This window comes from Neolamprologus brichardi, chromosome 11 (genome assembly GCF_056152115.1).
Source record: "Neolamprologus brichardi isolate AB-2024 chromosome 11, ASM5615211v1, whole genome shotgun sequence".
NCBI classification, from domain to species: domain Eukaryota; kingdom Metazoa; phylum Chordata; class Actinopteri; order Cichliformes; family Cichlidae; genus Neolamprologus; species Neolamprologus brichardi.
In genome coordinates, this window is record NC_142114.1 from 9,558,781 (window position 1) to 9,583,753 (window position 24,973).

Genomic DNA, 24,973 nt, shown 5'->3' on the forward strand with positions numbered 1-24,973 from the left:
TGGCCGTAAAGTATCACAAACAAACTGAATCTGACAAGGAAAATTACTTTGACATTCAGTTTTAATGTGATGGTTTCGGAAACACGTAGAATATACAGTATTCCATTAATTCTCTCTCTCTCTCTCTCTCGCTCTCTCTCCCCCCATTTCTTGGGAGGTGGTATTGATGCTGACGTGCAGTGGCAGAGCCCAGCCCCCGCTCTAATCTGAGAGGAAAAAGTCCCGACGCGGAGAAAGAAGCAACAGACTGGATCGGCGCGGTCGCTGCGCGCTCGGGTCAGGTGCGCGCCGGGAGAGCGACTCCAAAACGCGCAGCTGCAAAGCTTATTTAACGCTGCACAAAAACCGAGATCGCTTTGAAATATACACAAATATAATATAGAAAGCTAAGAGGGGGGAAGTCTCGACACAAAGACACAGGAGAGCAACAATACTGTCTGCAGGAACGCTGATGGAAACGCACCTGACCATAAACCCTTGTCCAGAAAATTCCGTGCAATGAAGCAGCACAGACCAGCTGCAGGTGCCTTTGCTTACCTTTTAACTTAATCCGAAGAGCAAAGAATAAATAATGAACTTGACAGACTCTGTTTGGCTCTTGGAAGAGCCCTGGAACCTCAGCCGTGTGGAGGAGGAGGACGAGAAACTTTTATTCGGGATCGGCACGGATAATTTCATCACGCTTCTGGTTTTCGGGCTCATCTTTACGCTCGGCGTGCTAGGCAACTCCATGGTGATCACCGTGCTGGCCCGGAGCAAACCGGGAAAACCTCGAAGCACCACCAACATATTCATCCTGAACCTAAGCATAGCAGACCTGTCTTACTTGCTCTTCTGCATCCCTTTCCAGTCCACTATCTACATGATGCCCACTTGGGTGCTCGGTGCGTTTATTTGCAAATTTATCCACTACTTCTTCACTGTTTCTATGCTGGTCAGCATCTTCACCCTGTCCGCTATGTCAGTGGACCGATACATTGCCATCGTTCACTCCAGAAAGTCGTCCTCTATTCGGGTGGCGAAGCACGCTCTTATTGGTGTGGTGGTGATTTGGATACTCTCCCTGGCCATGGCTGCGCCTATCATGTATTACCAGAATATTTTTCAGAGAGGGGAAAATCACACCTTTTGCTGGGAAGTGTGGCCGGATCAGAACCAGAAGAAGATCTATGTGGTTTGCACGTTTATCTTTGGTTATGTGCTGCCTCTGCTGCTTATTTCTTTCTGTTATGCAAAGGTAAGAAAAGGCTGTTTACACGGGTCAGTAATATAATTAGAGGAATTACTGCTAAAGAAATGTACATTTGACTTCTGTATCCCTTGTTTACAGGTGTTAAATCACTTGCACAAAAAACTAAGAAATATGTCCAAAAAGTCAGAGGCATCAAAGAAAAAGGTACGTATCATAGCGATGTGTTAGGTGGTTGGGGAATAGCCATTATAGTATAGCCATTGATAGTTTATGCATTAATTTTTTTTGAGTGAATAAGAATTCACTCAAGTATTTGGCCGACCACAGTCCAGCAGCTATAATTTGGTGCAGGAATAGCCTGCCATATACCAAATCATTACCTCCGACTCTCCCTTGTAGCCAGAATAATAAATATAAATGCAATATTGTTTATGTGTACTATTAACTGGTGCACTTGAGCTTGATGGCCAAAAGGTAATGCACAATCAAACTGCCATCTAGACTATCATACTCTCTGGAGGTCATTTGACTTTCCTGACAGTAGCTATCTGCAGTCGCCTACTTGATTACCGATACGTCTGTCTGTCTGTTATATGTCACAGCATCTGATAACTGCTTACAATGTTACAAAGCCAGGAGTACAGACTCCCAGTCAGTTGGGGAGATGGACCGATGAGGATTTACATGTGCTTTCGTGCGTACTTCTCTAGAAACATGCTTTTATGACCTGAAACCTAAACAACTGTGGAAAGTGAATCGGGAATTTCTGATGTTCTGATGATTTATTGTGTTTGCTATGCGGGGAGTCCTGGAAGAGATTGTCACACCAGTAACTTTGTGATAAATGGTCGGTCAATAAATCATTAAACCCTGTAATACATAAATTATGTTTGCAGGTACTGAGAGACTAAAATGAATGTTAGAAGAGAGCATTTTTACACACTTTCAGAGGGAATCAGCAGCTGCAGTGAGGAAAAATACAAGCCGGTGTAAAACTGACAAAGATGAGAATTTTATACTGAAAACTGGAACATTTGTATGGACTTTTGATGAATACGCATGTTTTGTGTTTCCTTGGCAGTATCTCTCTGATTAGTCCAGTGCGTCTTAGGATAAGTGTTTAGTAATAACCTACAGTCCCTCTAGGTCAGAGGTGTTGAACTCCAGGCCTCGAGGGTCGATGTCCTGCAGGTTTTAGATGAGTCCTTGATCCAACACAGCTGATTTAAATGACTAAGTTACCTCCTCGACATGTCTTGAAGTTCTCCAGATGCCTGGTAATGAACTAATCATTTGATTCAGGTGTGCTGACCCAGGGTGATATCTAAAACCTGCAGGACACCGGCCCTTGAGGCCTGGAGTTCGACACCCCTGTTCAATTACTTTTATTTCTATCATTTAATCTACAAACAGGTTAGAGGGATTTAAGCTACTTACACTTCTTTGTCTTTCCTCTTATGGTGTGAAATGGCAGACACTAAATGAAACACACTTTCAAGAGGAAACAATTTTTGGACTGACACGTGTAGCTTGGAGTGCTGGGAAATATGCTTTACAGCTTTCTTGATTTAATTAAAAAAATCTCTTATCAGTCCTTTAAAAATACAGCGAGGAGGTGGCTTAGCTTATCTCAACATACAGTAAATACTGGAAGCTGCTATTACCTGCATACAGTGCTAATGAACTTCTTTCCTGTCGTAACAGTATAAACTGGGTTATGAATTAAAACTATGGGGGCTTTGCAGATATTTTCCCACAGATTTATTGAAAACATAATTCATATAACAAAGTAGCACATACTGTTGGGTCTATACTTTGTTAGACAAATAAACCACAGTGGATTTTAATTCAAACAGATATGATTGAAGTGCAGACTTTAAGCTTTAATTCAAGAAGCTTTGTAAAAATGATAATTTACTGGTTAAGGAACTACAGCAATTTATATACACAGTGTCCCATTTTCAGAGGCTCTAAAGTATTTGGACAATTGACTGAGAAGGTAAGTAGCGTTACCTTGGTTTTCATGAAAAAAGAAGCAGACACATTATCTAGATGGATGGATGGACAATATCTAAAGTTGATTCAAAGTGTTGAATTTATAGTTGATAGCTTTTCACTGTATTTTTAATATGAGATCTAAGGCGATGTTAGATGTTTGGCAAGGGAGGCCAAAAAACAAAATAAACCTCTCAGAGAGATAGCAAAAAACTTGAAGAGAGGCCAAAACAATAATCTGGTTCATTTTTCAAAAGAATGAATGCACTGGCCAGCTCAGCAACACTGAAAGAACAGAAGATAACTAAAGTTCATGATGGCAAAATTCTGTGTGGGGTTAAGATAAATTACTTTGCATAATCTAACCAATTAAAGAACACTCTCAAAGAGTTTGGTACGCCTTCATTAATGCAATAATAGAAGATTTACCACTGGCTACACTACAAGGACTGGAGGACCAGATTAGACTTTGCCAGAAAACATCTACAAGAGTCTGCAAAGTTCAGGGAAAAAAATCTTTGGAGAGATGAAATGAAGATGAAGTTGTACCAGGATAACCTCAAGTGAGCAGTATGGAGAACGAAAGAAGCAGCTCATGATGTGAAGCATACAGCACTATCTGTAAAAACTTGGTGGAGACAACTTATGGTTGTCAGTAGAAATGTGTCACTGGTGTTTATTGATGACATGACCGCTGATAGAAGTAGGAGGATGAATTATGAAGCGAACTCTCTGGTCAGATTCAGCAAAATGCTGCAAAAACAATCAAAGTGCCAATATATTATAAGCCAAAGCTGCAAAGCAATCCAAGTTTCTAAAGTCCCAGACATGGAATGTTCTTCAAATGCCAACGGAGTAACTGAGGTCGACCAAGTTGAGAAGTGTTTTTTGTTCATAAATGCTAGACTGAATACAAAAAGACCCACAAACAAGCAGCAACTGAAGGTGGTTGAAATAAATATAAAGCATCTCAAAGGAGGAAGACATGATGTCCATGAGTTCTAGACTTCAGGCAGTCACTGCAATTCTTATTCTATTTAAAACAGTCCTCAGTTCATGCTAACCCTCTGGGGTCAAGTTAAACCTCTTGAATTAAAGTCCAAGGAGCTTGAAAAAGACAGCGACTGGACTTATTTTAGTTTTTCGAAGATGCCTCACCTCTCATCCACGAGGCTTCTTCTTTTCAAGGGCCTAGACTACCATGACTTTGATGACTGGGAACACACAGACTCTTGAATTAAAGATGTAGGTTTGTACTTCAGTCACATATTAACTATGGTGGTTTACAGAGGCAAAACTAAAAAAAAAATGCATCTTTGTCCAGTAAATTATGAACCTTACTGTTTTGTCCAAAAAACACCAAATTTCTCAGGCTCACAATTACAACTTGAAAGCTGACCTGAAGGTTTAATCTGTGAATAAGAAGTGATGGCATGGATGGTATAATGTAAGAGCAGACCATTTCAGGACATCCTGTTGTCTCCATCTTACTGCCTGTCAAAAATAATCCCACAAATAACACCCCAATAAAATGAATTGGTGAACTTAGCTGTTCCCCACTTTTTCTGGGTTGTAGGCTATAACTGAGAGGTATCAGAGTCATATCAGTGTACTGTACAAGACTGAAAATCTGCATATTTTTCAAAATGCTTAATAAATCCATTACGTCTAAAACATATCAAATCCTGATGAGCCAGATGAGCAAAAATCCGACTGACATTCTGGTTCTAATCTTCTTTTTCATACTATTAGCACACAGACATATTATCAACGGTTTCCCTCCATAAAAGATGAAAATCAACAGGTAAAAATAATAAATTGCATCTGGTGAAAGCAAAGGGAATTTGTGCAGAAATGGGTTTAACTTAGGTCTCAGCTGCTCTCTGTCAGGCCTGTGAAATATATTGTTAAAAGCAGCTGGGAAGACCAAGGTTGCTCCCATGGCTGTTGTGAAATACAACCAATGTTCTTATCGACTTCAGCCTCCCAGAGGAGGAATCACACAGCCTTCAAAAGTCACAACACCACACACTGTCAACACCCAAATCTAGCAAACCATAGGGAATATGAACCTTTCTTTTCTGCAAGGTCTTTACAAGGTTGTTAGAGTTGATTTTTTATATATGTGTCACATATATGCTACAAATCCTTTCTGATTATATGTGTCTGGATTTTTTCTCTGTTTTAAATCTGAGGTTGAGAAGCCATGCAGTAAGCAGTGTTAAATCTTAGGAGTTTAAGTCTGTTATGCAGATGGAAAACACAGATGGTTATAGATAATTACAAAAATAAATGTTTGGCCAAGTCATTCTGAAATTATTTAAGAACGTGTGTAGGCTGTAACATGCATATCTGAAGCCTGGGAGACTGAATTAATTGTCTGACACCCAACAGCATGCAGTAATTTCCCAGTGACTTCGGGAGTAATGAGAACAATGTTGAATGAACATTTAAAAGAGCTGCAGAAAACTGTAAATCTAAATGATATTTTTTGATTCCTAGTGATGATTAGTTGTGGAAGTATCAAAAATGTAGCACAAACTTGCCAAATGATAATTTCCCAACATGATAACAGTTTTTCTTGTGTTTCTCTTTGAAGAAAAGTCATCTTGGTGTCCATTTTTGACTTTAAAAACTCGAAAGAATTACTTTTGGGTTGTTAGGTAAATCAGTTCTTGAGTGATGAGCTAAACGTTTATGACAGAAGGTGTTTCTGCTGCAGTCGTTTACAATAACCTAACAACTGCCTCTCTGTGGGTTTAGGGGAAGATGTGAATGCTTTATGGACACCATTCAAACACAACCCTGCTTTTACTGAACTACTGCACTAAAACTGTGAGAACCTGTTCATAGTCACCGTGTCTTTGTGTCTATGTGTGTAGTTGTGTTGGAGTCAGAAAGATTTCTCTGGCCAGTGCTAACTTGTATCAAGTCAAAAATGTTTACCTATCATGTGATTGGTAAAATATTTTTACTATATTATATATATAACTATATTTATTATAATTTATCAATGCAGTACTTTATTTTGTTACAGTTAAATAGGGATTGCAGGGCATTTCATTAGACCACACAAATATTAGCCACATAAAATAGCATTATACTCTAAAGTCGCTCATGTGAACATCTTGCCTATACACACAACCACCAGCACTGAACAGTATCTGGAGTCAGGTTAGTGGCTGGAATGTTTGACTCCATCACTTTGCTCATAAGTTCCTAACAGCGATTCTAACGATGCACACAGCAGCGTTCTTTTAGCACCCGTGAATACTGCTGCCTGCTGCTACTACCAACCAAAAGACATGTCCACCGTGATATCACTATTTGGTTTAAAACTCTGCATTTTGCAGTCATGCTAGCTTTTTTTTTTGGATCAAAAGCACCACATTTAGATGAGAGTATGAACTGTTGCTTTAATAGCAAACACGTTAATTTGGATAGCAAGCTAAACTCTATGCTAGCAACACATTTTTGCTAAGTAATACACACACGGCACACATTTCCACACAGCAAGCCATAATTACACAGATAATCCATTAAAAATTCTACAAACGTTCACCCCACTCAGAGTTGTCTTTTTTAATAGGCTGTAATTATACTTTTTAATGCTGTAAAGTTGAGCATTTCAAAACAGGAGTCTGTGGCGAAAGACTTGCTTTTTGGAGCCAAGTGGCACCGTGCTGAACTTCAGTTTTTGGCACTTCTTCATTGGTGTCATTTTTCTGCTTTACAGATTGTGCCTTTTTAGACTGAACCAAACAGCAATGCTGAAATCTACAACACCAAAACAATTAGGTTACCATCGAGACCTTACAGTCAGCTGATTTAGCAACTTTCTGACATTTTTTGTGCTTGCCATAAAAATGTTTTTAAAACCCTGTAGATTGCATAGTTGTCATACAAGGAAATGACATATTAGGCTTTACTGCATCTCAGAATGCTCTCCAATGAGGTGAAAATCTGTGCACTCCTATTCATTTAGTTGGGAATATTTTCACTTTACACTTAACATCAGCTCTGTTACTTCTGACAGCTACATGCTCAGATAGTTGGCTAAATATTATTTCTAACTTATACCCATCAAAACTTGGAAAGCTGAATTCCTGATTCAGGATTTTTTTAATATTTCCGTTATCTTTGATGAGAAGTAATTAGCCCTGCAATAAATCTTCTTACTACCTCAGCAAATCAAGAAGCATGTAATTAGTTTTTCTTCCTTTTTTTTGTTTGTAGGAAGAATAACATCGTTTAATTTCTTGTTCTTGGATATTATGTAAATTTGATTTATGATAACTGTCACATCATTTTACAGGTTTTGTCAGTAGATACAGAAATGTGTTTATGACACAGATTGTGGATGAAATGCCACCAGTGACTCATTAAGTGTCAAGTGAAAAGGCATTTACAGTACGTCTGCTTTTTCAAGGTTTTTAGGCCGTACTTGAAAGTATTTAAACAGATGTCTAAGTTCAGCTCTGCTGTTTTTGTTCATACCAGTTTTTATTAGCTTAATCCACTGCTCACGCACTATTTGCCTTGGGCACTGTGCTTAAGTTGATTGTTTTCTAATTGGTAAATATGTTCAAAACTCTCTTAACTTTTTTGGGGAAAACAGCTGTAATACAGAAGAACAAAACAGTCAACACAGCTGTCATGAGATATATGAATTAAATAAGTATGCCACATTGCCATGCTACTGAGTAAACCTAACAAAAATAACACGTAGCATTTGCAAATAGGAATCACCCTAATGTGCATGTAGAGATGTTAAAAGTCACTTATGTAATGTTGATTAATTAAGGATTTGAGTCTATTTATTATTACATATGATTCACATGTAAAAAATAAATCTGTGGTATGGGATCATAATATTATCAGTTCTCAGTATTTACTGTTAAAATCTAAAATGATTAAATGTAAATGGGGGTATGAGAAGGTTTATTGATGTGTGATGAGCTCCTTGATCCTCAGGCCAAAGAAAAATGGCATATCAAAAAAGAATATTAATCCATTATCTTCGGAGTTGTTGGATATCCAAAGTCTCCTGAAGCGCACTTTAGTTTGGCCTGAAGCCAGAGCCTGCTTACTCTCTCTCTCTTTCACTTGCTGTCAATGGACTGTCTGACAGATCTCGCCACACACTTCCATTGCTGATGCAGAGATAAGAATGCAGTGATATGCATACTGCTGCTAAAATCTAAGATATTGGTTAGCAAAAATAACTCATAATGTTTCTCGAGCAATGCATACTTAAAAATGAGCATGGTCTCAAAGACTTCTACTGGAGGACAGGGACTTGATTATAGGATGTTAATGATCTCACACAATTTTCACAATGCAGATTGGTCCCAAACATGCCACTATCTCATCAATGATTTTCCAAGCTTTATTCTTCTATCGTAAACAAGACTTCAAGCCTAAATAGAATATTAAATTCTGTATTTGTTATCCTTGTGGACACTGACAAAATCTTACCTTTTTCCCTTTCCTTTGTGGATCCCAGACTGCTCAGACGGTGCTTGTGGTGGTGGTGGTGTTCTGCCTGTCGTGGCTCCCTCATCATGTAGTTCACCTCTGGGTGGAGTTTGGGACCTTCCCACTAAACCAAGCCTCCTTTGTATTGCGGGTGGCTGCACACTGCCTGGCGTACAGCAATTCATCAGTCAACCCGGTCATCTACGCCTTCCTGTCCGAGAACTTCAGAAAGGCCTATAAGCAGGTGTTTAAATGCCAGATTGGAACCAGTGACTCCCCGCTCAATGACATCAAGGACATTCGTAGCAAAGCGGATACGCCGCCCTCAACTAACTGCACAAATGTTTGACTTACAGCTGCCACACCCAAAGTCATTGCAAGTCATCAGATATGAGTGGGTGTGTGTTTTTGATGAAGGTACTTATGGCCGCATGGATATCGCTAAAGCTGTAATATTCCACATAAGCGCTGTTAATTTCACCTGGACTAGAGGGGATAAGGCACCAGTGGCTGCAGGACACGATTACTCCCTCTTTGATCTGGCTGTGATTGCTACTGTACATGTCATCACTGATGGAAAAAAAACCCGTCTGAAACTGAGAAAAAGTCATCCTTCTTCGACAGTGACCTAGAAAGTGTAGAAAGTGAGTTTATTCAAATCAATGAATTTAAAACTCTGCATGAGGAAAAGAAAAACAATATTGGTGCAGGTCCAATAAGTGGAAATTTTTCATAAAAAATAAGAGTTGCATTAAAAGAAGCAACACATATATACCTGTATTCAGTCTGTTTAAAAAAATAAATAAATACTTGTATGATTTTGCAGGATTTGGATTATTCAATGAAGAAGTAGTAAAGGATCACAAAATTCATGCATCTGATCCAGTGGTTGTTTTGCCATCTTATTAGAACAAGATGGCAGGTCATTGCCAGTTTTCTGATGTTGATTTTGTTTCTTTAGTGATGAAAGAGGTATAGGATAACATGCTAGCTGAGCTAGCTTGAATGAGCTCGTCTTAGCTAGCTGTTTCTAAAACAGGTGGCTGCTAGCTACATCCAAAACTGTTTCTACAAATTACATGTCATAAACTAGACACATTTAAGCCCAGTTTACGTGTTGCTAACTACTTTTAGCTTGGTATGCTAATGCTAACCCTGAAAACCTGGACAGTGAAAGCAAACAATGGTTTTACCAAGACAGGAGTGTGATTATGGCGCAATAACTCTAAAAAGCTACTCTTTTGTTTCATAAAAAGAGTCTAGGATATGAAGGTCTTTAATAGTCCTAATGTGCTTGTGAATTCTAGGTAAATTAGTACTACTTTCAAGTTGAAAACATGGCTGACTGAACAACCAAAAATGCAATTTTTTAAAAGATTAGCAAGCATGACTCACTAATATCATGGAAACATACAATTTTGTTTCAAGTTAAGTTGAATGAAAGTTGGCTAATATTTAACTCTGTAGTGGATAACTTTTCTTTATTTTGTCTGTTGTTACAGACACCAGGTTGAGAATTAAAACCAGTGCCAAAACTAGTTTACTAGGAAACTATAGGTGCCTATAGACTAAATCAGCATTGTCTGAACTTGTTTGGCAATGGCTTGATTGTAATCCCCGTGGTCCATCTTTAGGGTTTAAGAGCCTATTTTGAATTGATTGAACTATCAAACATGCTTTATAGTCATCTTAAAGCAAATTTCATACGACTACAGACAATATTTTTGTGTAATTGACCTCTGGAGTTTGTGGTCAGTATCACAGCCATCTGTTTGTGGGTGGCAAATAGTCTGCTGTACCTCCCATTGAGGAAAAAATATGAACGACTGGAACTAAAAGATTTTTTTTTAAATCTAAAAAATTGTTTTTCTACATATTTAAGTTGTAATGCATCACTGTGTGTGTTTTGGGGTTGTTAAATAAGGTACATCTTAACTGCACTCTTGACAAGGATCATATACATGAGTATTAAATGAGTAACATTTTTCAAGTAAGCTGTCCATCCCTGCTGATGGTCTTTCATCACTGTAGATTAAAAATAAAAGACCTACTATTTAAGTTCCACTCTGCTTGAGAAACCATGTATTTTATAATTACATTTGGTTGTAAATACTAAAAGCTAAAGCTTATATTCACATATGTCTTTGGAAATCTTGCTGTACTTGCTTATGATGCTACGTAAACAGTTTTCAGATTGTGTTGTGCTGTATCAATCAGCCTGGCTGTTGAATGTACCGATGCTTGTTGTACTTTTCCTGGTAGCCATCTTTGTAACCAAGAAAATAACAGAACAATGGAAATGAAGAATTTTAATGTTGTACAATATATGTGATGTGCCAAATCACCGTATAGCAGCTTTATCTCAGTGCAACAAAATAATTTAAACTACACAAGATGAGAGCTTTAAATACAGTACAGCTCGGTATTTTCTGTAACCACAAATACTCTGCTTAAGATTTTAGTCCACAACACCATCTTTCTCCTGAGAACAGCAAATAATCAGGGTCATCCAAGTCTTGCCCTCGCTCTCAGTGAGGCTCTTAGATGTGAGAGTCGAGGCTTTTTCTGACAGAGGTGCAGTTGATGACTTTGCTCACTGTATTGCTGACTGCACAGATAATTATACCCACAAAGGACTCAGGATCTTTTCTTTCTTTCTTTCTTTCTTTCTTTCTTTCTTTCTTTCTTTTTTTTTTAATAGGACATGTGTGGAAACCACATCCTGATGGTGTAGGGAACATAGCTACTGATTTCCGTAAAAAGAGTTAATGAACAACATTTTTCTTTTTAATCAAGAATGTATTTTCAGTTTGATATCACTTTTTATTGCAGTCCCCAAATTACAGTATAACTGTTTCAATAATTATAGACTACTGATCAATATTAATCATATGTTTAGGCATATCTAAGTACAGGAGAAGAAGATCAGAGTATACAGACTAAGTGGTTCCAGCTTTTATTCTGCTTTATTTGTGTACTTTTTATTATTACTGCTAACGCTGTGAGCTCTTTTCATTTCTAGGCTCTATGAGAATTTTATCCCTTTGTTCCCTTTGGTATTTACTGTTTCATGAGTACAATGAATATACTGTAACTGTAATGTGACGGCTATTTTCTTACATGTTTTATTTTCATTTTGAAATGTAGATTTATGGATTAAACTTTCTTTCTTTTTTTTTTCAAAATTCATCTACTCCATGCTCAGTAAAATGTTTTGCCTAATAAATAAAAATGGAATTAAAAACAGTATGGTAAAACCAAATGTATGCACATACCATTTTGTGAGGAAATGCAATAAATGTAATTCTTTCTAACTGTAAGTTTCTGGAGAGACACCCATTTGTACAACTTGTAGTGCATTTTGTTTAGTATGGTTTGCTTTTTGACTCTGATTCCTGTATTAAAACAGCCGTGATATAAAATCAAAATCTGACAAAACAATTATATAACTCTCTTTTAAGTATATTGATATCTGGATTGTATTCTGAAATATATTCAGGCTTTTGATTGTGTCTTATGCAGTGCCGCTTGTATTATAGAGTCACATTAAACTCTGGCATCTCCTCGGTGGAGTCGTCTTATTCCATAAACAACACTTGCTCACATACATGAAATTTCACTGTGTTTATTCACAAAGCGAATTCTTATGTCACACTGAGGCTTTATTTATAAAAGTAGCATTTTCTTAAGCCTCATTTATTCCCCAAACCAACTCTCACCTTCTTGATTATCACTGTGTATAACTCAAAGTGCCAAAAGAATGAAACCATGGAGCAGACCACACCAGTTCAGATCCCTCTAGTTTGTTTTTTTTGGATTACACAATATAGAGTGCAATTCCTGGCATCAAATCCACCCAGTGAACCCAATGATCAGGTTTTTTTTTGCAATGATGTTTTCTACTGTAAATATGTAGCTTTTTCAAAGCAGTTCTATGTACAAAGATGCTGAATATCAATATAAAAACAGTAATTTAATCCCCTTTGAAACACCAAGTGTATCCACAGGTGTGCAGCTGAAATAAAAATCACCTGAGGGACATTTTTTAAATTGTTTTGAAAATCAGTACAAATAAGAGAAATGGCTCCTCTCAGCTTTAATGAAATTGCTAAGCCTAACAGTAAACAGAAGCAAACTGGGAATTTGAATTTTTGTATGAGGTTGGATTGCTGAGGGTTCTGACAAATGGCACTTTTTGTTATCCCACCACTTTGGATCATCATGTGACCAATATCTTCAATGATCCCTTCATATTCTAGCATCAAGGCAAACATTTTGTGAGGTGACACAATTATTAATCAAAAAATATCTGTGATAGTTTTTGTGGATCAAATAGCAGTGAAACGAGTGATATTGCCATCAACTTCAGTTGCCCTTTGCATAAATTGTCTATTCAAAGTGTACAGAAAATAAATCCCACTCAGACTAATAAGTATCATGTTTGTGTTGAGTGTCACTGGTCACCAAGAAATCTCCTACCAGACATTTGACAGGTATGAGTTTACTTAGTTAATGCTTCTTCTTTTGCAATACTGCAAAATCACAACACTTCCTCACCAGTGAGGTGGAAATATAGTTGAGTAAACTGCAAGCCCTGATTGTTGCTAGGTGCCCCCTGCAATCCACTTCTTTTTCACAGATGAGTTTGCATGTTTTGTAGTCGGCTGTTTCTAAGTATCTTAAATCCTAACTTCCAACTCAAGTGCATTGAGCCACTGTCTAGTTTTCCTGCCTTGGCTGCCAAATTGACACCAGTCATTGCCTAAGATTCTCAACAGCTTAAATGAGAAGTTTTATCTTAAGCAGAAATGTATTAGTACACTCTGACCCTGTGCATATATTAGTCTCATAGGTGAAAGAAAATACATGAAAGTCAGACAAACAAAGAAGCAGTAGGATGAATCAAAGTGACTTCAATAGGACATTTAATAAAGGCGGATGCGAGGACATGAGGGACAACAATCTGGCAAATCTGGCTGGTTTATACTGAGGAGACGATGACTGAGTGGGAAGCAGGTGCGTGGTAAAGCTGAAGATCAGCCTTTACGGGTGTTAATAAGGAGGATCCGGAAGCAAAACTGAGGGCATCTGGTGGATAAATGGAGAATAGAAGGATGGAGGCTGGAGTTAAGAGCAGTGAGAGAAGAACCAAGACAGTTTAATATGCTGCCATTGGCAAACTGGTGGTTTTTGTTAGTCACCAGTAGCACTCCCAAATCTCTGATGAAAGCTCTGAGCTCTTGAGTTACTTTACGATTAACTCGGGTGCCAAGAAAAAGAATTTGCAGAAAGCAAAGTGTAATATCTCCCCCTTTGCTGTCTTAATTTTAAAATCTTGTTTAAAAATGTATTGACTTTGAATCCATAAACTATCCACAATTCTAATTAATGTCCTCTTTTAAGAAAAGCCTTACAAAGATCTTCTCTAGAGGCTAATGAACATTTTATTCCATAGAGGTGAACTTTCAGCTATAATGTCAAGGTAAAAGAAGATAATGTTAGTGAGCCAATCACACACACACACACACACACACACACACACACACACACACACACAAGCTAATAAACTAATAAATTCATGTCCTTTTATGTAAATCTCAGCTCAAACATTCATGAGAAAAGCTTTCTTTTCTCTGCGTGATTAAACACAGAGATGACAAAATCACTTTGTTGTGTGCTGTTTTGTTGGGACTAGACAAACTCTGAAATGTTTAATGCAAAGCACAAATCGTCAGAGTAACTGCTACTCCTGATTAAATATGCTGTCATGGAGAAAATAACTTGCTTACTAATTCATTTTCAGTTCAGTTCAGTTCTTTTTTATTTCAAACATATACATTCACCAACGTTTCATAAAATCATTCCATGCAGTTGTTTGAAAAGGAGTAGGCAGAAGTATATACTTATTTAGCCCTACCCCCTCAGGTTTACATCCTCATCATATAAATTTGAGCAACAAAAACGTATACAACGACTTCAACTTAGAACATAACATCACAAAAAAAATATTTTCTCATGTTCAACTAAAACTATATTTAGATTTGCTAATTTGCAGAAGAAAATAAACATCAGTTTGACTGCTGTCTTGGGTTAATTGCATTTTCTTCATTCTTATACTTATTTAAAATTTCTTTTTTGAGTTTTATTTTTAACTGGTTTATATCACTACTGACCTTTATTCCTTCTTTTAACTCATTCCTTCTTTTAACTCCCGCTATTGAAATAGACATCCTTTTCAATGTTGTTCTTACTCTTTGTAATTTTAAATTCCACTTCCCTCTAAAATTATACCTCCCTTCTCTTTCTAAGAACTATTTACTTATTTCGATTGGGAGCATCCCTTTCCTTGCCTTATATATTATTTGCACTGTTTTAAACTTCACCAGATCCTGGAATTTTATAGCTTGCGTCTTAATAAAGAGTGCGTTTGTGTGAGCCCTATACCCCTCCTGATTTATTAGTCTAATGGCCCTTTTCTGCATTATGATTATAGTCTGAATATTACTTTTATATGTATTTCCCCAAACCTCTACACAATAATAATAATAATGTATATTAATAATAATATAGTGCTTTTCAAGGCACCCAAAGCGCTTTACAATTCCATTATTCATTCACTGGTGGAGGCAAGCTACAGTTGTAGCCACAGCTGCCCTGGGGCAGACTGACAGAAGCAAGGCTGCTATATCGCGCCATCGGCCCCTCTGGCCAACACCAGTAGGCGGTAGAGTAAAGTGTCTTGCCCAAGGACACAACGACCAGGACAGAGAGCCCGGGGATTGAACCGGCGACCTTCCGGTTACAGATACGCTTCCCAACCTCCTGCGCCACGGTCACCCCAGCTCACGTATGGTAATAGCAAAGCACAATATAACATATACAATGTTTTCCTATCCAGAAATTGTTTTACTTTCCCCAAGACAGCAATGCCCCGTGCTAACTTTCCCCTCACATAAGTGATGTGTGATTTCCAACAGGCCTTTTGATCAATGATCACACCAAGAAATTTTATGGCATTAACCCTTTCTAGATATATATTATCGACACAAATTTCAATGTTAATGTTTTTCTTATAGTTTCCGAATAACATAAATTTTGTTTTATTTAAATTTAAGGACAATTTGTTTCTATCAAACCACTTCTTTAATATCTTTAACTCCTGTGTGATCACCTCCAAAACCTGTTGAAATTTTGCACCTGAACAAAGTATATTGGTATCATCTGCAAAAATTACAAACTTTAGTATCTTCGATACTTTACAAATATCATTTATATACATAATAAACATTTTCGGACCTAATACTGATCCTTGAGGTACTCCACATTCAATATCCATCAATTTAGATTTAAACTCATTTATTTGTACATATTGCTGTCGATTCATCACATAGCTGTTTATCCAATCCAGTACCACACCCCTGAACCCATATTTTTCCAGTTTGATTTTTAGAATTTCGTGTTCAACAGTATCAAATGCTTTTTTTAGATCTAGAAAGACTCCAAGTGCATACTTCTTGTTATCCATACATTCTGTTATTTCTTCCATTAAATCCATCAATGCCAAAACTGTTGATCTATTATTTCTAAACCCATACTGGCAATTTGCCAACAAATCATGTTTATCCACAAAGCTATCAAATTTTTTTAGAAATATTTTTTCCATTATCTTAGAAAACTGGGAGAGTACCAACACTGGTCTATAATTTGTAAAACAATGCTTTTCACCTGATTTATGAATGGGAATAATTTTTGCAACCTTCATTTTTTGTGGAAAAACCCCTTCCTGGAAAGACAAATTAAAAATATATTGTAGTGGTTTTACAATACCATCAATTACTCTCTTTACCGTTACCATATCAATATCATGACAGTCAGTACTCATTTTGTTCTTAAGTCCACTGACAATATCATATATCTCCTTCTCTTCCACTGCTCTTAAAAACACTAAACTTGCATTCCTTTCAATGTTTCCTCCAGTCTCCCTTTCTATCATATCAACCTTTATTTCCACAGCCAGTTTTGGCCCTATATTTACAAAAAATTAATTGAATCCATTTACTACTTCATTCATTTTACTAATAGTATTTGTCCCTTCCATAAAATACCCAGGGTAGTCATTAGTCCTTGGTCCATTTTTTATTATACTATTTAATACCTTCCATATCCCTTTCATGCTATCTTTATTATCTTCTAACTTTTTGATGAAGTATTCTTTTTTACAAGTTCTCATTATGTTAGTTAATTTATTTTTATACTTTTTATATTTCTTTTCAGATTCTGTAGTTCTCTTTTTAATGAATTCTCTATATAAGGTGTTCTTTTTTTACAGGCATTTTGCAGTCCCTTCATCATCCATGGTCTTCCTGCATACTTATCTTTCCTGTTGACTTCAATGAGTAGGCTGTTTTCCTCTAATAAGGCCATGAATATGCTTAAGAATGCCTCATAGGCTTTATTGACATCCTTGTGTTTATATACAACAGTCCAATCTTGTTTTATTAACTCATTTTTGAGACACTGATTTGTCTTTTCTGTTCTAATTGTTTTATATATTGTCTTACATTCATTTCTATGAATTTCATAGCAACAGTCATAAGTTACAAAAACTGGTAAGTGGTCACTTATATCATTTATCAATATCCCACCTTTTATATTTTCTTCCATTACATTTGTAAAAATATTATCTAATAGAGTTGCACCATGAGTGGTTATTCTCGTCGGTCTTGTTATCAGGGGAAATAATCCCATACAATACATTGAATCAATAAATTCTTCAATACTCTTATGATGATTTGGGTTCAATAAATCAATATTAAAGTCTCCACAAATAAACATTCTTTTCTGATTCAGATTTGTATACAAGTCCTCCATAATGTCCTAAAAAACTCAATCTTTGACCCTGGTGTTCTATATATGCAACTGACAATCATATTTTTCTGTTTTTTCATATTTATTTCCACTGTTATACATTCCATCACTCCATCTACCACCCTCGTCATTCTTCTCATTTTTTCAAACCTTAAATTTTTATCAACATAGAGTGCCACCCCACCACCTTTTTTATTAGTCCTAGCTAAGTGGAGGAATTCATACCCCTCTATCTCAAAATCCTCTTCTTTCCCAGTGTTTATCCAAGTCTCTGATATTGCTATCACACCAAATGGTTGATTAAACTGCTATATATTCTTTAATAAATTGAAAGTTTGCATATAGACTTCTACTATTGAAATGAACCATGGTTATATTCTTACCCGGCTCTAGGTTCCTATTAAATTGTTCCATTGTATGTTATTACAGTCCTTTAACATTTTGGTAAAAAAAATTACAGTCAGGATCTATATTGCTATCATACCCCAGTGTCCCAGTTTCAACATCCATTTGATTTGTTACTTGAAATCTGTCCGACATCTGACTTTATTATATATCTTATCCACATACCATCACCTTTAACAATACTTTGTCTAAGCCAAGTACCAACCAATTTGACAATTCATTGAAAGTACCATCGACCATCCCAATGCTTTGCCTTACATTTTATCAGCCGTATTTTTCTAATTCTGTCAGCTCTTTAATGACTAAGACCTTTGCCTGCTCCGGTGTTCCATTTAACTTAATGAACACCTTACAATCTGATGTCCAGGTTGACTGTATTTTCTTCAGTTTTCTTAATAATCTTGCTTGTCTTGCAATATCTGCGTTTTTCTTGATTAGGTGTTCATTAACATACACATTCGTTCCTTTCAACTTTCTTCCTTGCTTCAGAAGCTCTTTCTTCTGCTTCCTATTAACAAATCTTATAATAATGGCAGGTTTTTGATTCTTGTTTTTCCTTGGAAGAGTATGGCACCCCTCAATGTCCTTACTATCGATTTCAATGCCTTTACTATTGAAAAAGGCCATTACCTGTTCTTCCAGGGAGCGCAACTCTTGCTCAGGCGGCTCCCCTCTCTCTTCTGCTGCTGCTCGTGCATATGTCTGGTGCTTGGTTTCCAGACCCGTTACTATTACATCTGTTATTCTCGAATATTGTTCCAACTCTGCCACTCTTACTTCCACCATAGCAATCTTCTTGTCCTTTTCCTCGCTTTGCCTTCTTAATTCTTTAATATCCTCAATTAAGTTGATTATCAGTTTTTGTTGTTTTGCAATGGTTGTAATTACTTCTGACATAAAGTTCAAAGATTTCTTTATGTCCTCCAGTTCCTCCTCATTGACATTACTTCTTTTAGGCGGCATCTTCTAAATACATATGCCCCTTTTTTACTGCAGCCTCAATCAATCCTGACGCTTGCTAACTCTGGGCCTACTCTGTAGCTTCACTAGCTCTTGATGGAGCCTGGTTGTGGCCTGGTGGCTGATGATGGAGCCTGGTTGTGGCCTGCTGGCTGGGCCTGCTAGCTGATGGTGGAGCCAGGGTGTGACCTGCTGGTTGATGATGGAGCCTGGCTGGGCCTGCTGGCTGATGGTGGAGCCTGGCTGGGCCTGCTGGCTGATGGTGGAGCCTGGCTGGGCCTGCTGGCTGATGGTGGGGCCTGGCTGGGCCTGCTGGCTGATGATGGAGCCTGGCTGGGCCTGCTGGCTGATGGTGGAGCCTGGCTGTGGCCTGCTGGCTGATGGTGGAGCCTGGTTGTGGCCTCAACGTGTGTGTGAGAGAGAGAGACACGCAGGCTGCAGCTGTTTCTCATCTGACTGAATCAAAATACAGCAACACACACAGCAACACATTTTTACTTGTGGTTTGAATGTCTGTCTGACGATGATGTGGGTGTGTTGTCCCGGTGTAAGGCTGTCCTGAGTCACAGGGTGTAGTATGGTGAATGACTCCTCTTGCTCTTCCTTTGACTCATTCTTTCATTGTCTGTTTATGGACTCACCTGCACAGAGCTGTGCACCTTAATGGAAGTAGCCGCTGCTGCCGGCCCCTGAGTTTACATGTGTGCTTATCGTCCAATATTGTTAATACATGGGCATGAATGCAACAGACGTAAGCACCATTTATAAATCATCTTTGCCATTCATGTTTGCCTGCTTGAATGGCGTCTATTCAGGCAGCTGCAGCAACAGAAGAACTACAAACTCTTGTTGACGTCAAAGCGATTGTATTCCTGCCTTAAAAGCGTCTCTGCCTCTGATGCAAAAGAGTTGGGGTAAAATTGCGTGTGCAGCTTGGGATTAATGAGGTTCCCTTTCTTAAAGGTAAGCTATTATTGCTAATTTTACATTTGGATCCAAATCAAAATCAGCATCAAAGCCACATGTTGCTCCACACCACAAGGGGAAAAGAGACAAAAAAGACACCCTCACTTCATTTGGTAGAAAAACACATCACTCAGTCAGTCGCTCAAAGATGCTGTTCACTCCATCCGAGCACAGACAGTGCAGCCTCATTTCCTTTGAATTGGCTTTTATCTAACTGACACTGATTGAGAGAGAAATTTGACTGAGCAGCTGTGTGGACTGCAAAGAGGATATCAAAAAGTCAGCCAACGAAGAAGGTGTGGATTGCTCCGTTTCACAATTTCATAGTGAATATGAGCTGCATTTAATCAAATTTTTTTGTATTGTATTAGCACTAGAAATAGGTAAGCCCGGCGGCACGGTGACTAGCATTGTTGCCTGGGTTCAAGTTCACCGTCTTGCCGGGACCATTCTGTGTGGAGTTTGCTCTCTCTCTCTCTTCCTCCAAAGCTGTCCAAAAGCACTCAGTGGGACTACGTCAATGCCCATAGATGTGAATGTGTGGGGCAGACTCGTGATCTGTCCAGGATGTGCACCACATCATCTGGCTACTTCAGTAGGCACACCTGTTTAGCTGCTCTTCAACACAAATACCTAATCAGTCACATTGCTGCAAGTCAACATATTTAGTCTTATAGACGTGGTCAAGAATGATGTGCTGATGGGCTGCTTCAATCCAGGTTGTCATTACAACCAAGGTATGCAGAAGAGCACCTTTGAACACAGTGGCAGAAGACCACACTGAGTTCCGCACTTGTCAGCTATGAAGAGGAAAAATGTTGCCTGGTCAGAGGAATCTTAATTTCTGCTGCAACATTCGGGTGATAGGGTCATGTTGGTGTGAATAACATGAAAGCATGGATCCATCCAGCCTAGTAAAAGTAGTTCAGGTTTCTGCTGGTAGTGTGTAATGGTGTGGGCCATATTTTCTTGGCACACTTTCATGCCCTTAGTACCAACTGAGCATCTTTAAAACGCCACAGCGAACCTGAGTATTGTTGCTGACCATGTCCATTCCTTTATGACCACAGTGTACCCATAATCTGATGGCAGCTTCCAGCAGGTTAATGGACCATGTCCCAGAGCTCACATCACCTCAAACTGGTTTCTTGAACATTACAATGAGTTCACTGTACTCAATCTGAAGACAAAAGAAGTCCAACCCCGTACTAGCAGGGTGTGCTTAATAAAGACAGCGACTGTAAATCGTATCTGCTGAGAACTCTATCTCTTTCTACACTTTTTGTGTTACAGTATCACGGTGTTTGCTGGAAGATGAGCTATGCTGACTTTTTGCAGATTAGGTGGATATCACACTGTGAATATTTGTGCTCTTGTAATTATGAGTGATGCATGAGCAGTTGAAACTTGAACAGTGTGCAGCTTGTGTAAACAAGAATCAATTAAGGTAAGTGGTTTCCTTAGTTTAGCATAATAGCTTAATTCAACTGAAAACACAATGCATCTAAGGTCATCCAAATGAATATCAGCAGTGGCATCCAATATCTACTTTTCTGCATATTTTGCTCTTGACAGTAGTAGAATATCACACATCGAGCGGGATCACTTTTCCTCCTGTGCCGGCGTGCTTTCAGGTCGCTGTGATCGCATAATACACCTGTACTTCAAAAACTGAGTAAAAAAACAATTACAACAGCTACATGTCTGTTCCCAGAAACGCATTAGGGAAACAGCATGGGCTTTCCCAAATGGAGTGCATGGGCTGAGTCACTGACACGTAACACCAGAAAAATGCTATGAAGGCGCATGTGACCTATACAGCTTCAGAAGTGAAGAAGAAGAAAGTGAAAAGTAACTGCTAAGCTTTATTTCCGCTCCTGACAATATTGAGAGTAAACGAGAGAAAACGGGGGAATGAACCGCTCAGAACTGAAGGCACTGAAAACAATGGCGATGATTTCAGCTTGATTAGGGAAACAATAGCATTTTTATTTTTGACAAATTGCCCATTTCAGCCATTTCGATTTTTATAATAAATGCCAGTAAACTGAAAAGTGATTGTTTCCACTTTGTTCAAGGTCATCTTTCAAGTATGTTTTAGACAATTTACAATAGAGAGCCTGCTCGTAACACTTGAAAATTATATATGTTGAGGGTCTCTGAGCTGAACACATGGCATCTTCAAATGCCATCTATACACTCTTGATCCATCAAAGCAAATTGGCCATTGTGTATTCGGGGAAGGCTTTGTGCTCATTGCCACAAAGGCAATGAGCACAATTGCCTTTGTGCTCCCTGATGATGGAGTTAATTCCCTCTCCTTCACTCCTCTGCTGAGACATCAGCTATTACAAATCACCCTGAATGGAACACATACTGTATCTGCAGGCAAACAGGCTGGAATAATAAGGTGCTGATAATACCTGAAGCATAATAATGACCACAGACTTCTCTGCAGCACCATTCAATAAAGTTATGTAATAGACTTTTTTTCTTCTCAGTATTACATAATTAATAAGAGATGATGACTTCCCCATAGTCATTACTTTGCTACTAATGCTTCCTAAACTGTGATCTGCAATCATTAAGTGAAAGCTAAATTATAGGTGTTGCACTTAAAAGAAAAAAAAAAAAGCCTATCGGTGCAATGGTGACAAGTGTAAAGCCAGAGGTATGCTTACACTGTAGCGAAGGAAAAGCAACTTATCGATGGCTGCTTTGCAGAAGATTCGAATAAATGCCTGTGACTACAAATGTGCTTGAAATCTGCCTTCAGTATTCGATGGGCAGATCTTTTCTGACTAGATGGGGACCTGGTCTCATTCTGAGGGAATCAGAAACTGCAATTCTGATAAAGTGGTAGGTCTGAACAGATGTTGTAATGCTCAGAGCTTAGTCAGTAATAATATGCATCTAAACCTAGCTCACATCCATCTCATCGCATATGGATGCTTCTGAAGGATGTCTTGGCATCATTTTTAAATGCACTCTTGTTTTTGAATGTGCGGAATTAATATTAGTGATGAAATATTCCCAGACACAACCTTTTCTAGATATTCAAAGTGGCTAAACAAAAAGCTAGTCACACAAATCTGTGAGTGACTACCAAGTGAGATAAAGTGCAAAAAACTCAAGCAGGACACAAACCGCAGTCTCCCGAACCAGACTATCACTCCTCCAGCCTTTTATTCCAGACTTTGTAGCTTGTTAAGATTTGTCAGCCTGACCGCCACGCTGCCATATGGAGGTCCCCGTTCCCCTCCTGAAGCAGATCATTCTGTTTCTGATACAATGTATCACTACACTGTACAATTATGCCAACATGTTTACATAGTAAAAAACTGTGAATATCAACTGCTTAATATTCCAGCCCAAATTTTGTGCAGATATTAGTGACCCCACACAGGACAAAGCCTGACTTTGCTGATCAAAATATACAGCACACCTACAGGAGCTCCCTGACTGTGGAAAGTCCTGCCATGAAGCTCCTGGTACAGAATTTTCATGTTAATGACAGAGGAGCTTTGTAGTTACTGAGTCAGCAGGATGTTGGCAATTTCTGTCCACTGTGCACATCAGCACTTGGAGACGCCGCTCTGTAAATTCACATGGTCTGTTACTTAGTGTCTGAGATGCTGTAGTTTTTAGGTGCTTCCACTTTACATTAAAAATGAAATATCTACAAGGGAAGGGAAGAATTTTCCCAAACTAACTTGCTGAAACAGTGACATCCAAACCATTCTTTCACAAATGTTTTTAAAGGCAGGTATGGCTAGGTGCTGTGGCAGTGGGAGTGAAAACATCTGAATTCAAAGACTTTTCAGGTCTACATTTTAAGTAATCCATTAAAAAAAAACAGTTTGTGACAAAACATCCGCGAAATGAACTGTTTGCATCAGCCTCAGCTGTACTGAGTGGGAGTAAGAAGGTTAACAGCCTTTTAAATATCAGCATGTTAGCACTGCACTTGTGAGCACGCTGTGCCCAAGAGTCTACCAGTTACTAAATACTAAAGAGTCCACTTAATTTTTTTTCAGCTTGCACTGAGTGATGACTTAGTGTGCTCAATGAAGACAGGAAAAATAAAATTGTTTTTTGCGATTCGTAATTAATGCAAAATCACAAACTTTTTTATCCATTTTGGCCTTTTATTTGTTTGTGGGAATCTGACACAACTTGGCTTTATGTTTGCTGTCGCCCCCCAAAACATAAACTTGATGGCTTCATTATTGTGAATGATGAAGCCATCAAGTTTATGTCATATTTATGTTGTGAATGATGAAGCCATCAAGTTTATGTCATTACTGATGAACTCATCATCAGTAATGATGAGTTAAGTTGGCGACCGAGGTAAAAGTGTTCTTTCACCTTGAGTACAGGGCAAAGCCTTTGCAGTCTGGGATTATTTGCTTGTGAGATCAGGCAGGTGTCAACTTCTGAGAACTCTTATGCTGTCACGACTATCAGTCCCTGCTTAAGATCTCACTGCTATCCAAGCACTCTGTAGTTTCATATAATCTCTATTATTATCACTATCAGCTAAGAGCTTTTCGTATGCATTTACAGCAAGGTAAAAGATGACGGAGAAGCGTCAACAACTGAAGGTCAAGCAGACTGCATCACACTCCTTATTCTTTCGCTGTTTCTTTATGCACATGTCAGATAAATCTTCACAAGAATTCCAATAGCCTGGCACACCTGTATCTAAGCAAACAGAGAACTCAGTACTCTTTCACTATTTAAATATGAAGATCTATCTTAAGAATGCTATGAATGGGGACGTAACGGTAAGAATAAAAACATTCCCAAATGTGGAATTATAACAAAAGATTTTGCTCTACATTTGCTAATTATGCTCTTGCACTTTATCTCTTTTTTGGCAGGTGGTGTTCTTCAAGTATGCACTTTTGAGTTCTGATGCAGACCTGCGGCTTAGTTATAGTGATATTTATGTCCCTGTGCAAAACAAGCAGTCCTTAGGAATAGGTTTTCAGGCTTCTTGAAGGACATTTACCTTTCTTTGGATGTTGGCTGCTTTTTATTCATTTACAAAGCCTCCACTGTGTTTTACAGATGGCTGTAGAAAATCACTGTAGTAGACTTGTCACA

General features: G+C 38.2%; 2 protein-coding genes across 2 annotated transcripts; one reads left to right on the top strand and one right to left on the bottom strand.

Annotated features, from left to right (window-relative positions):
• The first annotated feature begins 421 nt into the window (after window positions 1-421).
• Window positions 422-10,501, top strand: LOC102797365 (galanin receptor type 1-like). Its single transcript, XM_006794868.2, has 3 exons — window positions 422-1,237; window positions 1,331-1,396; window positions 8,694-10,501. The coding sequence occupies exons 1-3, from the start codon at window positions 572-574 to the stop codon at window positions 9,012-9,014; spliced, it is 1,053 nt and encodes a 350-aa protein (XP_006794931.1). The 5' UTR covers window positions 422-571; the 3' UTR covers window positions 9,015-10,501.
• A 7,701-nt stretch (window positions 10,502-18,202) lies between these two features.
• LOC148100495 (uncharacterized) lies at window positions 18,203-18,901 on the bottom strand. The gene has a single exon (XM_087847736.1). The coding sequence runs from the start codon at window positions 18,899-18,901 to the stop codon at window positions 18,203-18,205; it is 699 nt and encodes a 232-aa protein (XP_087703862.1).
• Between the last annotated feature and the right edge of the window lie 6,072 nt (window positions 18,902-24,973).